This window comes from Artibeus jamaicensis, unplaced genomic scaffold, assembly GCF_021234435.1.
Source record: "Artibeus jamaicensis isolate MK-2021 breed Jamaican fruit bat unplaced genomic scaffold, CSHL_Jam_final scaffold_3272, whole genome shotgun sequence".
Classification (NCBI taxonomy): Eukaryota; Metazoa; Chordata; class Mammalia; order Chiroptera; family Phyllostomidae; genus Artibeus; species Artibeus jamaicensis.
This window is the reverse complement of record NW_026522039.1, coordinates 21,559-33,549: the sequence shown is the minus strand read 5'-3', so window position 1 is coordinate 33,549 and position 11,991 is coordinate 21,559. Positions and strand designations below refer to the sequence as shown.

Below are 11,991 nucleotides of genomic sequence, written 5' to 3'. Positions count from 1 at the left end.
CTGAATCTGGCCCTCCTCCTTGTTTTATCTGGCCTGATGTCTGGCCTGGCACCTTGTTTCTACCCAGCAGCAGCACCAAGTTCTTGCTGAACTGTTAAGGAGTGGTTAAATTTATGCAGTCCAAAAATTACACTTGGCCCTTTGAAGGCAACTGTGAGGCTGATGTGGCCTCTGGTAAAAATGAATTTGACACCCCTGATAAGAAGAGAGCTGATGGAACTGTGTGGGGACCCAGCAAAGCTGATGATGGAGTCATGTGGGAACCTGCCTCACCAAGCATGGATTCGTGGGAGATGCTTTGGATCTAAACTGTGACCAGGAATGTAGACTTCTGCTTTTCTGAAGGACTTACCGAGAAGCCACTTTCCTGGGATGTGTGCCTCCCTGACTCCACCATGATCTAGTGTGACATAGCACATGTTTCATGGACTACTACATGGAGGCTGAGGACAACATACCCCAGATCCTGATGAAAGAGCTGCTGTGAGAAGATGGCGACTCTGAAACCCATAGTGTACTTTCCAGAGGGGTAGGAGACCTGTTTATATAGCTGGCTTAAGCACAGTTTAAGATTATGGGAGACTTTGGGGCGTGCATTTGGCTTATAGCCTGGTGGGGAGCTAGGGAAGTTCTGGAGCTCGTGGGAGAAAGGGCTCTGAGCAGGAGTGCTCCTAGCACCCCAACTGCGAGGTTGGAATCCTGTAAATAAAAACCCATTTCCTTCAACACTAATTGTTGGGTCATGTATCAAGGTGACATGCAGATGGGCCCCTGTTGCTCAGTTACAAATGGATGTTGCAGTATATATTAGTCATAAACTCTCATTATTATTCATATAGACTGACATCAACCAGTTCCCTCATCATAGAAATGAAAGAACTTTTTTTCTGCTCAAGAGAATCTTGACTTGGGCCTTATTTTTTGGACTCATTGTTCTAGAACGTCTTTGTTGTTGTTTGTCACTGACAGGTGGGATTGCCCTGAATGGCCCTGAGTGGCACAGACCAGCCTCACTGTGTGCCTGTCCGAGCCCTTAATCTCAGGAGCAACTGGTTACCTTCTGTGGGCCTGTGTCTGTGTGGTGGAGGCAGCATTCACTCCAGGCTCTGGCAGCATCTGTGTTGCATGGGTTTCCACATGCAGTTGTAGTGACAAACTGTGAAATTTTGCTATCTCTGTTGGTTACTTCAACCTTATTCATGGTCCAATTTGTTCTGTTCTTTGGTGAACCCTGCAGTTAGTTTGCATAGACTCTCAACCCCCCAAAACTCCAATTGCTTTTATCTTTGTGCATCAAAGGTGATCTGTTCTTCACATTTGTTATGTAGATAAATGAGTGTCTTACAGAGTTATGAGGAACCCCAGGAAAAAGACAGCTCTGAACATGCACCGATTCCAGAAAGTCTGTTGACTTTGAACATTTTCCATGTTCAAAGGGTACCTTCACTAGATAGGTGGCGGGTAGGTTAAGCTTCTTGATACACTTATTTTTACTTTCTTTCTCAAGTTACCACTGAATTCCTGGGATGAGGGGCCTAAAACTAGAGCCAGTGATAGCCAGTGGAGCTTGGGAATTCAAAAAATAAAGCCATGGCAAGTCACTTACCCATGGAAGGCATTACCTTCACTGAAAGATGGGTGTGTCTAATTCTGGAAAGGAGAATCTCCGTACACCGTACATGAGCATAGGACTCTTGCTTATCTGAGAATGACCAGAAAACTTTCTACCCAACACAGGCAGGGAGAATAGAGCCAACATGTTGAGTTTTTCAGGGCATTTAAGAGGAAAAATAGTTGTTTTATGATTATCTTGGATAAGACCATTTTAAAAATATTTTTAAAATAGATTTGTCTTTTGTAAGAATGTGGTACTGCTGCCAGTGGAAATTAAGAAGACCTGATTCACCAATATCATCAAACAGAGCTTAGCCTAAAGTACTGAGAAATGTCTAAATATTTCAGGTATAAATATAGATGGTTGTAACTTTATGCTATGGTTTAAAGCACAGTAATTGAATTGATCCAGCTTGGAAACAAATGGTTATAAACTAATGTTTACTTCTCTGGTAGCAGTGAGATCCAGCACTCCTACAGTTTCACAATGATGCCCAAGGACGACAATATAAGTAAAGATGCTGGGAAGTCTGCCAAGAAGAACAAAGACCCAGTGAACAGATCTGGGGGCAAGGCCAAAAAGAAGAAGTGGTCCAAAGGCAAAGTTCAGGACAAGCTCAAAAACCTAGTCTTGTTTGACAAAGCAACATATGATAAACTCTATAAGGAAGTTCCCAACTACAAGCTTATAACCCCAGCTGTTGTCTCTGAGTGAGTGAAGGTCCACAGTTCCTTGGCTAGGGCAGCCCTTCAGGAGCTCCTTAGTAAAGGACTTATTAAACTAGTTTCAAGTCACAGAGCTCAAGTAATTTACACCAGAAACACCAAAGGTGGGGATGCCCCAGCTATTGGTGAAGATGCATGAACAACAGGTCTCACCAGCTGTACGTTTTAAAAAAATAGAACTTTATTAAACCAGTAAAAGAAAAAAAGAAACTAATGTTTATTTTCTGTTTACAAACTATTTATATTGAAATAATGTTTTCAACTGAATTCAGCCATGTGGTTTGCCCAAAGGGCTCCAGCCAAGTTTCTGGGGCTGGAAAGTGTGGGTGTGGAGGCTCTGAGACCTCTGCTCTTGACCTTCCAGATAGCCGTCTTCCACCTTGATATCTATGTGTTCTGTTTGATAACCCAATGCCTCCCCAGGACTTTCTGAAAGGCCCCCACCACATCCTTGTTTCTCAGGCTGTAGATGAGTGGGTTTAACATGGGTGTGAGGACAGTGCAGAACACAGACACAGCTTGCTCCTGCTCTGGGTTATGGGAGGAACCAGGCGTCATGTACATATACACACATGGTCCCATGTAAAGACTTACCACCATAATATGGGAGGAGCAGGTGGTCAAGGCTTTGTTCCTGCCTTTGGAGGATTTCATACGAAAGACAGCAAGGAGGATGAAGGTGTAGGAAGCCGTGATGATTCCAAAAGGGATGAAGAGAAACACAATTCCCATCCCAAACACCACCAGCTCGTAAGTGGACGTGTCTTTGCATGAAATCTTCATGATTGCTGGCATCTCACAGAAAAAATGTTGGATTTCTCTGGAACCACAGATGGGTAGATTCATAGTATAAACTGTGTCGAATGTGGAAACCAAAATGCCCCCAATCCAGGAAGCTGCAGCCATTTGCAGGCAGACTGCATGGTTCATAATGACTGTGTATCTCAAGGGGTTACAGACAGCTACATATCGGTCATAGGCCATGAAGGTCAAGAGGAGGCACTCAGCACCCCCAAGAGTAAAGACAAAAAATATCTGGGTTCCACAGGCGAGACGTGTGATATTCTTCCTTCCAGAGAAAAAGTTTGTCATCATTTTGGGAACAGTGGTGCTGATAAGGGCCAAGTCCACAAGAGAAAGCTGGCTGAGCAGAAAGTACATTGGAGTGTGGAGCCTCGTGTCCATGCATATCAGGAGGAGCAAGACAGAGTTCCCAGTAACGGCAGCAAGGTAGATCAGGAGGATCATGTAGGTGAGGATGCTGGAGTACTTCATATTGGAGAAGAGTCCCGAGAGAAGGAAATCTGCTGTCCATGTGTCATTTCCTCCCATCATGGCTATGAGTGCTGCTCCAGTAACCAAATGAGGAATATGAGAAAGACAAGTCAAAGGAAATGTTGTAAGGCCATTAAAAAATTATATTGGTAAGTAACTGCTGTGATAATGTAAAGTGAAAAAATAACTTCACTAATATTAGCAGCTTATGACAACAAATATATTTTTCTTGCTCCCATATCTATGGGTTGGTTGGATATTTTGCACTAGGTAGCAGGTCAGGTACAGATATACGTCTCACTCTGAGGTTTGCTCCTCTCAGGGAAAATGGCAGAAGCCAAAAGGGGGCAATATAAGAACAGAATGACATGATTTTTCTGAGGCCTGAGCTCAGAATTAATTCTCTCACTACCTTTTCCCCCAGTATTATTTTGTATTAATTTTAGGTGTACGGCCTAGTAGTTAGACAATTATATACTTTACAGAATATTTCCAGTACCCACCTGGTACCATACATTGTTATTACAATCTTATTGACTCTATTTCCTACTCTGTATTTTATGTCCCTTGACTATTCTGTAACTAACAATCTGTACTTCTTAATCCCTTCATCTCTTACCCAGCCCAGCCTTCTGCCCCTCTGGCAACCAACAGTTTCTTCTGTGTCTAGGTTAAGTCTATCACTTTCAACCCCATTCCACAAAATAAAGCAAGTCACACACATACACACACACACACAAAGCCCAGCATTAATTTGGTGGGAGAGTAAACTCCACCCACAATGAACCATAAAAAGTTGGGGAGTGAAGGAGGACTTGCAAGTAATTAATATGATCTATTATGTTTCTCAAAGCTCCTACCTCCACTCCCCTCGATTTTATGGTCTAGAAGCTGGTTTTCAGATGTTTCATAATTTAATTTTTAGTCTTCTGTTTACCATGTTGTATTAGTCCCAGTAATGAAGACCTATGGATTTCTTATGATCACAAATTAATTGCTTTTTGGTGAGCTTGAGGTCATATGTAGCCATTTAGTATACCCATGGGTAGGCACACAACAGATGAACACAAATGTTTTTCTAGCAGCCCTCTGTTTTGGAGCTGGTAGCTCCAGCTGTGGAAGAAAGCGCTGGCGGCTGTGCACTAGGAGGAGCCTGCTGGTCTGGCGCAGGAGCGGCATCTGGGAGGTCATTCTTTGAAACAGTGCATGTCCACCAGCAGTGGACTGATGTCAGTGTTGTGCTTTTTAGATTTGTTCCTAGAAGTCATTATGAACCACATCAAGATAAATTCAGAAATAATTAAATCAGATTCCGTAAGCTATAAATGAGAAGTCACATTGTGTCAGGAGGCAGGGGGGCACCCCTGGCTACCAGTTTTGGAAAGTAGAAATGGAGAATTTTCTACTCTAAGCAGCTTGGAACAGGTTGGAAGGAATTAATCATGGGATGCTTCATCATTAAGAAAACATAAATCCACAACAGGGTAGGAACATGCAGTAGAGGGTGGGTCAAGAAACAGACTTTGAAAGGAAAACCCTGCTTGGGCCAGGGCAAGTCCCTGAGGATGTCCCCCCCTTCCTTACCACCACTAGTCAGTGATGCCCCCAGGCAGCATGGCTGGTGAGAAAGAAATTCCTATTAAAGACAAAGATACACTGAGGACTTACTCCTTTGTTTGTTTTTTAATCCTCACCTGAGAACAATTTTTCCTGGCCTTTACAGAGAGGGGGAGCAGAAAGGGGAGAGAGACAGACAGACAGAGACATGGTTGTGAGAAATATTCATTGGTTGCCTCTCGTATGCGCCCCCCACCAGAAATCAGACTCGCAACCTGAGCATGTACCCTGAGCATGTACCCTGACCCGGATGGAACGCGATCTTTTGGTCTATGGGGCAATGCTGCAACCAACTGAGCCACCCATCCAGGGTGCTGAGGATTTACTGTTAGTGCTGCTTCCCTCCTGTTCATTAGGTTTGTTTACTTCTGGGACCCAGTTATTACCTCTTCCCCTCTGCTGACTACAGACTGTCCTGGTAAAGGGTGTGGACACAGAGGTAGAAGTGGATGAAAGAACCAGACCCAAGAAGATGTAGTAAAAATGTTCTAAAGGTTTGTTCTGAAAGGGTCAGTGCAGTTTTCTAACCCCCTGGACTGCCCATGACTCAGTTATCCCAACTGGCTTGATAGCCTGTGTCTTAATGGAAACTCTCTCGCCACTCTCTTGCACCGTGCACAGTAGACATCTGGCGCCAGCCAGCCACAATGGTCAATGATCAGCCTGCCCTTTACCTAACCCATAGTCCCAGCTCATGTTCTGGAACCCTGAGGCACCCACCTGGAAGAACAACAGAATAACTCCTCCCCTATCCCCCCACAAACCCTGTGCTTTTTCTTTTAAAAAACCCACTCCTGCCTCCCCCCACCCCCACGTTGGGGCTGCAGTGGATCTGACTCAGCCCGCCCACCTGTAAGCGCAGCATCAAATAAAGGCACTTGGAGCTGAGCATCGGTTCCTCCCGCCTCTTATTTCTCGCGCATTTCTAACATGTCCCATATTTTTTTAAAGTTGCACCTAGTTAATCGAACTAAATATTCTTCCCGGGTTTCTCAAGTTGCTACAAAGGACTCTGTTGAGGGAACACACCACCCTGGAAAGGAGCAAAACAGCAGATAGGAAGGATTCTTGGAAGCCAGGTTCGTTTTTTCTGTTACCTATGCCCAGTCTGCACACACACTGGCTTTTGCTCAGCTAATTACGCTTCCCAAGCTGCGCTGCAGCCAGCTCCTCCTGAGGGCCCAGGGGTAGGGAGCCTCAAGCACTGGGATTCCACCAGCAGGCAGTACATCTGAGTTCATATGCACCATTAAAAGTACAATGACTATAGCCACTGTCCCAGGGGACCCTTGAGGCAAACAGAAAACCACGGAGGAGGTGAGCCCCTAGGCATTCATTACCTAATTTTTCCCATCTATTGCACAAGGCCCTGTGAGGAAAAATCATCCTGCTTCTCCAGGACCTTATTCTCCTGGGCTGCTTGAATGTGCTTGAGAATTTTGGCTGTCTCCTGGGGTCTCATTTACTTGGGACTGATTCTCTGATTTATCAACAAGAAATGATCTTTGAACCTCAACTGATGTAAAAAACGATCAATTTTATTATTTCCAATAGTGGCCACATACAGAAGTATTTCTCTCGAAGATTCAAGAAGCATTGTCCCTTAGGGTAAACAGAGCCATTTACCATCAGAAACCTGATGACTTTGGTTCTCAAATACTTTTTAAAAATGGTTTTCCACAGTAATATGTAAATGTATCATAAGTGGAAAAGCTTTCTAAAAATACAATTACAAGGAGTAACTAGTAATATCCACTTACTCTCCTATCTCTTCTTACCCCTCTCCTTGGAGGTAATTCTTGAAAACAAATTGTTGTTTATCCAACCTTTTGCTATTCACTAGACCCAGATAATTCTCTATGCTTCCTTTCTACTTTAAAAAATGTTTATTTTGGAATGATTTTAGATTTACAAAAAAAAGATGTGAAAAATATGGAGAATTCCCATATACCAGATTCCATCAATGTTAACCATGGTGTTTTTATTAAAACTACGAAATCAGTATTGTATATGACAATTAGCTACAGACTTTAGATTTTACCATTTTTCCACTAATGTAATTTTTCTGTTTCAGGATTTAATCCATGATACCATGTTTCATTTACTCATCATGTTTCCTTAGCTTTTTATGATCTATGATAATTTCTCAGTCTTTCCCTTTTTAATTATCTTTTTACACTTTAAAGACTTTTGGTCAGGTATTTTGTACACTGCCAGTATATTTGAGTTTCTCAAATGGCCATTAAGACTACAATGGTGTTACATGTTTAGGTGATATCATGCGTGTCCAGGGGTACATGATGTCAATGTGAGTTATTGGTGGGTGTGTCAACCCTCTTCATTTAGCCAAGATAGTGTTAGGCAGAATTATTTTTTATTTTAAAGTTAACATTTTTCTTTTCCACACTATATTTTTTTCTTTTTAAAATTGAATTTGTTGGAGTGACTGGTTAATAAAATTATATAAGGTTCAGTTGTACGATTCTGTAATACATACATCAACTGTATATTGTATTGTACACACTATATTTTTAGAAGTGAATCTCTAAGTCCACTTCACACTCAAGGAGGTAAGTGTGGTGGCTCAGTTTGTTGGAGCATTGCCTGGTACAGCGATCCCCCACCTATCTCAGGAGTTACATTCCAGAGACCCCCACAATAGCTGGAAATCCGGGAAGTAGTGGTGTTATATTTATTTGATTATATATATTTTAAGGCTTTATAAACCCTCCCACACCCCTATAAACCTTTCCCACTCTCTTATTAACCTTTCCCACACTCTTATAAACACTTCATATGCTCTTAAACACTTTCTACACTCTTAAACCTACATAATTTTAACAACATGTAAAATTGTATATGGTTACTCACCAGTGAAGTGTACAGTTGTCCCTCACTATATTGTGGTTCGCTTATTGTGGCTTCACTGTTACCACAACACAGCGAAGCCACACTAAATGAACCATGATATAGTGAGGGATGACTGTACACCAAAAGGTTGTGGATTCCATCCCCAGTCAGGGCAGATACCTAGGTTGTGGGTTCAATTCCTGATCAGGGTGTGCACAAAAAGCAACCAATTGATGTGTCTCTCTCACATCAATGTTTCTCTCTCTCTCAAATCAATAAATATATCTTTGAGTGAGGATTAAATATGTAAATAAATAAGTGAAAAGGAAAATATATAAACTCAGAATACCCTGTGAAATTATATTTCAAAAGTGAAGGAGAAACAGAATTTTTAAAAGACAAACAACAATTGATGAACTTTGTTGCCAGTAGACGTGATTTACAAGAAATGTTTTAAAAAACTCTTTAGAATAAAGGAAAATCATATAGGTCAGAAACTTGAATCTACATAAAAAAAGGAAGAAAAAAAAGAACACCAGACAATGAATAAGTGAAAATATAGAAAACTTAATTCTTCTTATTCTTAATTGATCAAGCAGATAACAATGTGTTCAACATACATTTAGCCTCTATAAACAATATATTGATAGACGAGTAGGAATTAGGATTGCTTAGTAATTATAAGGTATCCACATGACCTGTGAAGCGATGAGGCAGGGTCAGTGGAGGAAGAACTCTGAGACTGCACTGCTGTTACTGGCCAGTGTCTAGCATCCTGGTTGCCAGGAAACACCTTTTACCACTTCTGTAGAATAAATAGCAAACTGAGGCAGGGAGGAGGAAGGAGACAAGTCTCACATGCTAACTCAGCAGTCCTCTGCCTGGTCTGATAATATTATCAGGTGTTCGAACATCACAAGAAAAACTATGTTGTCAGAAAAGAAGTGAAGTCCTTGAAATTCTATGTAGCATTTCTACTATCTGGGAAAGACAGCCTTGAAACTGTGCTTTCATCCCAGGATCTGGAATGCAGGAGAAGGTCCACGGTGCCAAAGAAGAAGCCCATAAAATAACTCTGGTTAATTGCTTACCTCTGGTCACTATTTGCTTTATGAGGGAGTCCTTGATGCTTACAGAAAGAGCCCCAAAATAACTTTGGGTAAAGGCCCCAATTTTAATTAACTGCCTCCTGTCACGTATTTGTTTTACAACAAGATGAACAAATGGGGTCTGGAGCAAGATGAGGATTCGGGCTAACAGACCTGTATACATACCTAAGTTTGGGTAGTCACAAAAGCTGGCACCGCATTTACCCATTAATCAATATGTAACTTTTTTCTCCTATCCTAGCAATTATATAAGTCCTCAGAACAAAGGACTCGCTCTCTCCCTTGGGGGCTCGGGGTGCTCTTGGCTCCAGGGGCTCTGGGCCTCTGGGCCTCTGGCCACCCAGCCTCAGGCCACCTGGAGGTTGCCACCCTGGTCTCCAGCTGCTCTTGCTTTTGTCACCATGCTTTGCCCTGAAACTTTGCCTTTCACCCCCTATTCTACCCAGTCCTGTTCTCTTCCATGGGAACTGGCCACTAATAAACTGATTACATACGACTAGATTTGCTGATATGTAATTCTTTACATGTGTCAGCAAGAAGAGCCAGGTCTCTCCTGTCAACAGTTATATAGTGTTACCTGAAACCAGATTAGGAAGTGGCAGCAGCAGGATGATGGAGTGGGCAGTGCCAGCCTCATCCCCCCATAGAAAAGATGATTAGACAGCGGTCCATGAATAAAAAGATCTAGGGGTCTGCTCAGGAATTCACTTAAGTGGCTGCAGCAATACGGGAGAGAAAAAAAATAACATAAAATGGTAGAAAGCACATTTTTGTTTTCCCTGCATAATCCCATTTTCCTATCCTGCCTGACTGTGCAACCAGGAGCACCTGGGGAGCCTGCCCTGCAGCCCTGGACAGGCACAGAACACAGTCAGGGCAACACCATGCTAAACAGTGCAGCCTGTGAACTCCACTGACCAGGAGCAATTGGGGAACCAAGGGCATGGGCTTACCTGACCATGGAGCCCAGCCAGCAGCCCTGCCAGGCAAGGGAACCTAGCCAGTGTCCTCACCCAGTTAGAGACCCAACAGTAATCCCACCTGCTTGCAGAAGCTAATGGCCTACCACATAGAAGCCCAAGTGAGGCAACAACTGAAAACCTTACCCTGCTGGAGCAACACTGTAATGTCTGGAAGAGGTGACAGCTTAATCAAATGCATGGATATCAACTCACGAACAGAATGGTCACAAAGACAGAGGTAAACAATTGAACCAAGGAGGTAGAGATCTAGTCACTGTCTTACAAGTAATTCAAATAATTCTTTTAATGTTTAGTGAACTATAAGAATACACAGTCAACTAAACAAAATTAGCAAAATGACACATGAACAAAGGGATTAGTTTTACCAAGAAATAGAAATAAAAAATTTTACCACTGAATTATACAGTGTTTGAATTGAAAACTTGATAGACAGCTCCAACATCAGACTTGACCAAGCAGAAGGAAAAATCTGCAAATTCTAGGACAAGTTTTTTGAAATTATCCATTTAGAGTTGCAAATGAGGAAACTAAGTTAAAAGAGTGAAGAAAAACTTGCTCATATGGTTATAATCAAGGAAACAATATGCACATTATGGCAATCTCAAAAGGAAAAGAGAGACAGGAGACAGAAAATCCATTTAAAAGACAATGAGAGAAGCAACAGAAACTTGAAATGGGCATCCAGACTCATGAGGATCAAAATTCCCTTAATAAGCTGCACCAAAAAAGATAAAAGCCTATACTAAGACCCAGACACATTACAATTTTTAAGTTGTCAATAATCAAAGAGAGAATTTTGAAAGCAACACAAGGAAAATAACTCATCACATAAAAGAAAACCCCACTTCCAAGAAAGTTTTTCTTAGATGAAACCTTTCAGGCCAGAAGAGATTGGGATTATACTTTCAAATATCAAAGGAGATAACTGTAAAACAAAAATAATATGCATGGAAAAGTTTTTCTTCAAAAGTGAAGGAGCACTAACCAGTGTGGCTTAGTTGGTTGGGTGTCATCTTGCCAAGCAATGAGTCATAGGTTCGATTTCCAGTCAGGGCACATGCCTGGGTTATGGGCCAGGTCCCCAGCTGGGGGTACACTACAGGCAACCACACAATGATGTTTCTCTCCCTCTTTTTCCCTCTCTTCCCCTCTCTAAAAATAAATAAAATCTTTTTAAAAAATTATAATTGCAATCATTTGTTGTTGACATACAATATAAAAATGATGCAAATTACAATGTGGATAACCTGAAATGTGAGGACAAAAGAAATAAATATATATCTGTATGCTACTGAAGTTGTTATTAGTTTCTGAGGAAGTAATAAATATAAAATATTTTATATAAATACCATGGCAACCATAAGTGAAAAATCTGTTCTAGGCACACAAAAGATTAAGATGAAAGAACCAAAGCACACTACCACAAAGCTATGAAATCCAAAGGAGAGCAGCGTGAGAGAAGAGACTCAGGGTGTCAGAAACTGGCTTTGGGCCATGACCATTCCATACACTTTCTCAGAACCAGCCTGGCACTTCCCCTCACAGAAGAGCCAAGAGAAACACCTGGTGGAGACATGCTCTTGGCTTCTGGCAGACCCTAACTGTGGGCTCCTCCTGCCTACTGGAGCTCCACTCTGCACAATTCAGGGAAATAATCCAGGACAGACTCAGATGTGTGGCTCTGAGTCAGAGGAAACCAACTTCCTTCCCTGAAGTCTGAGCAACATTGTCCCCCAGTGGGAGATCCAGCGGTCCCATCCCCCCAATTCTGCCAAAGCCCTTGTAGTAGAAAGGGCTTTTCCCTTTTAGATCCAGCC

The 11,991-nt window shown here is 42.1% G+C and overlaps 1 protein-coding gene and 1 pseudogene across 1 annotated transcript; one reads left to right on the top strand and one right to left on the bottom strand.

Moving 5' to 3' along the window:
* The first annotated feature begins 2,101 nt into the window (after window positions 1–2,101).
* LOC128626137 (40S ribosomal protein S25-like) lies at window positions 2,102–2,479 on the top strand (annotated as a pseudogene).
* A 248-nt stretch (window positions 2,480–2,727) lies between these two features.
* LOC119045437 (olfactory receptor 2M2) lies at window positions 2,728–3,675 on the bottom strand. Its single transcript, XM_037140151.2, has one exon. The coding sequence runs from the start codon at window positions 3,673–3,675 to the stop codon at window positions 2,728–2,730; it is 948 nt and encodes a 315-aa protein (XP_036996046.2).
* Between the last annotated feature and the right edge of the window lie 8,316 nt (window positions 3,676–11,991).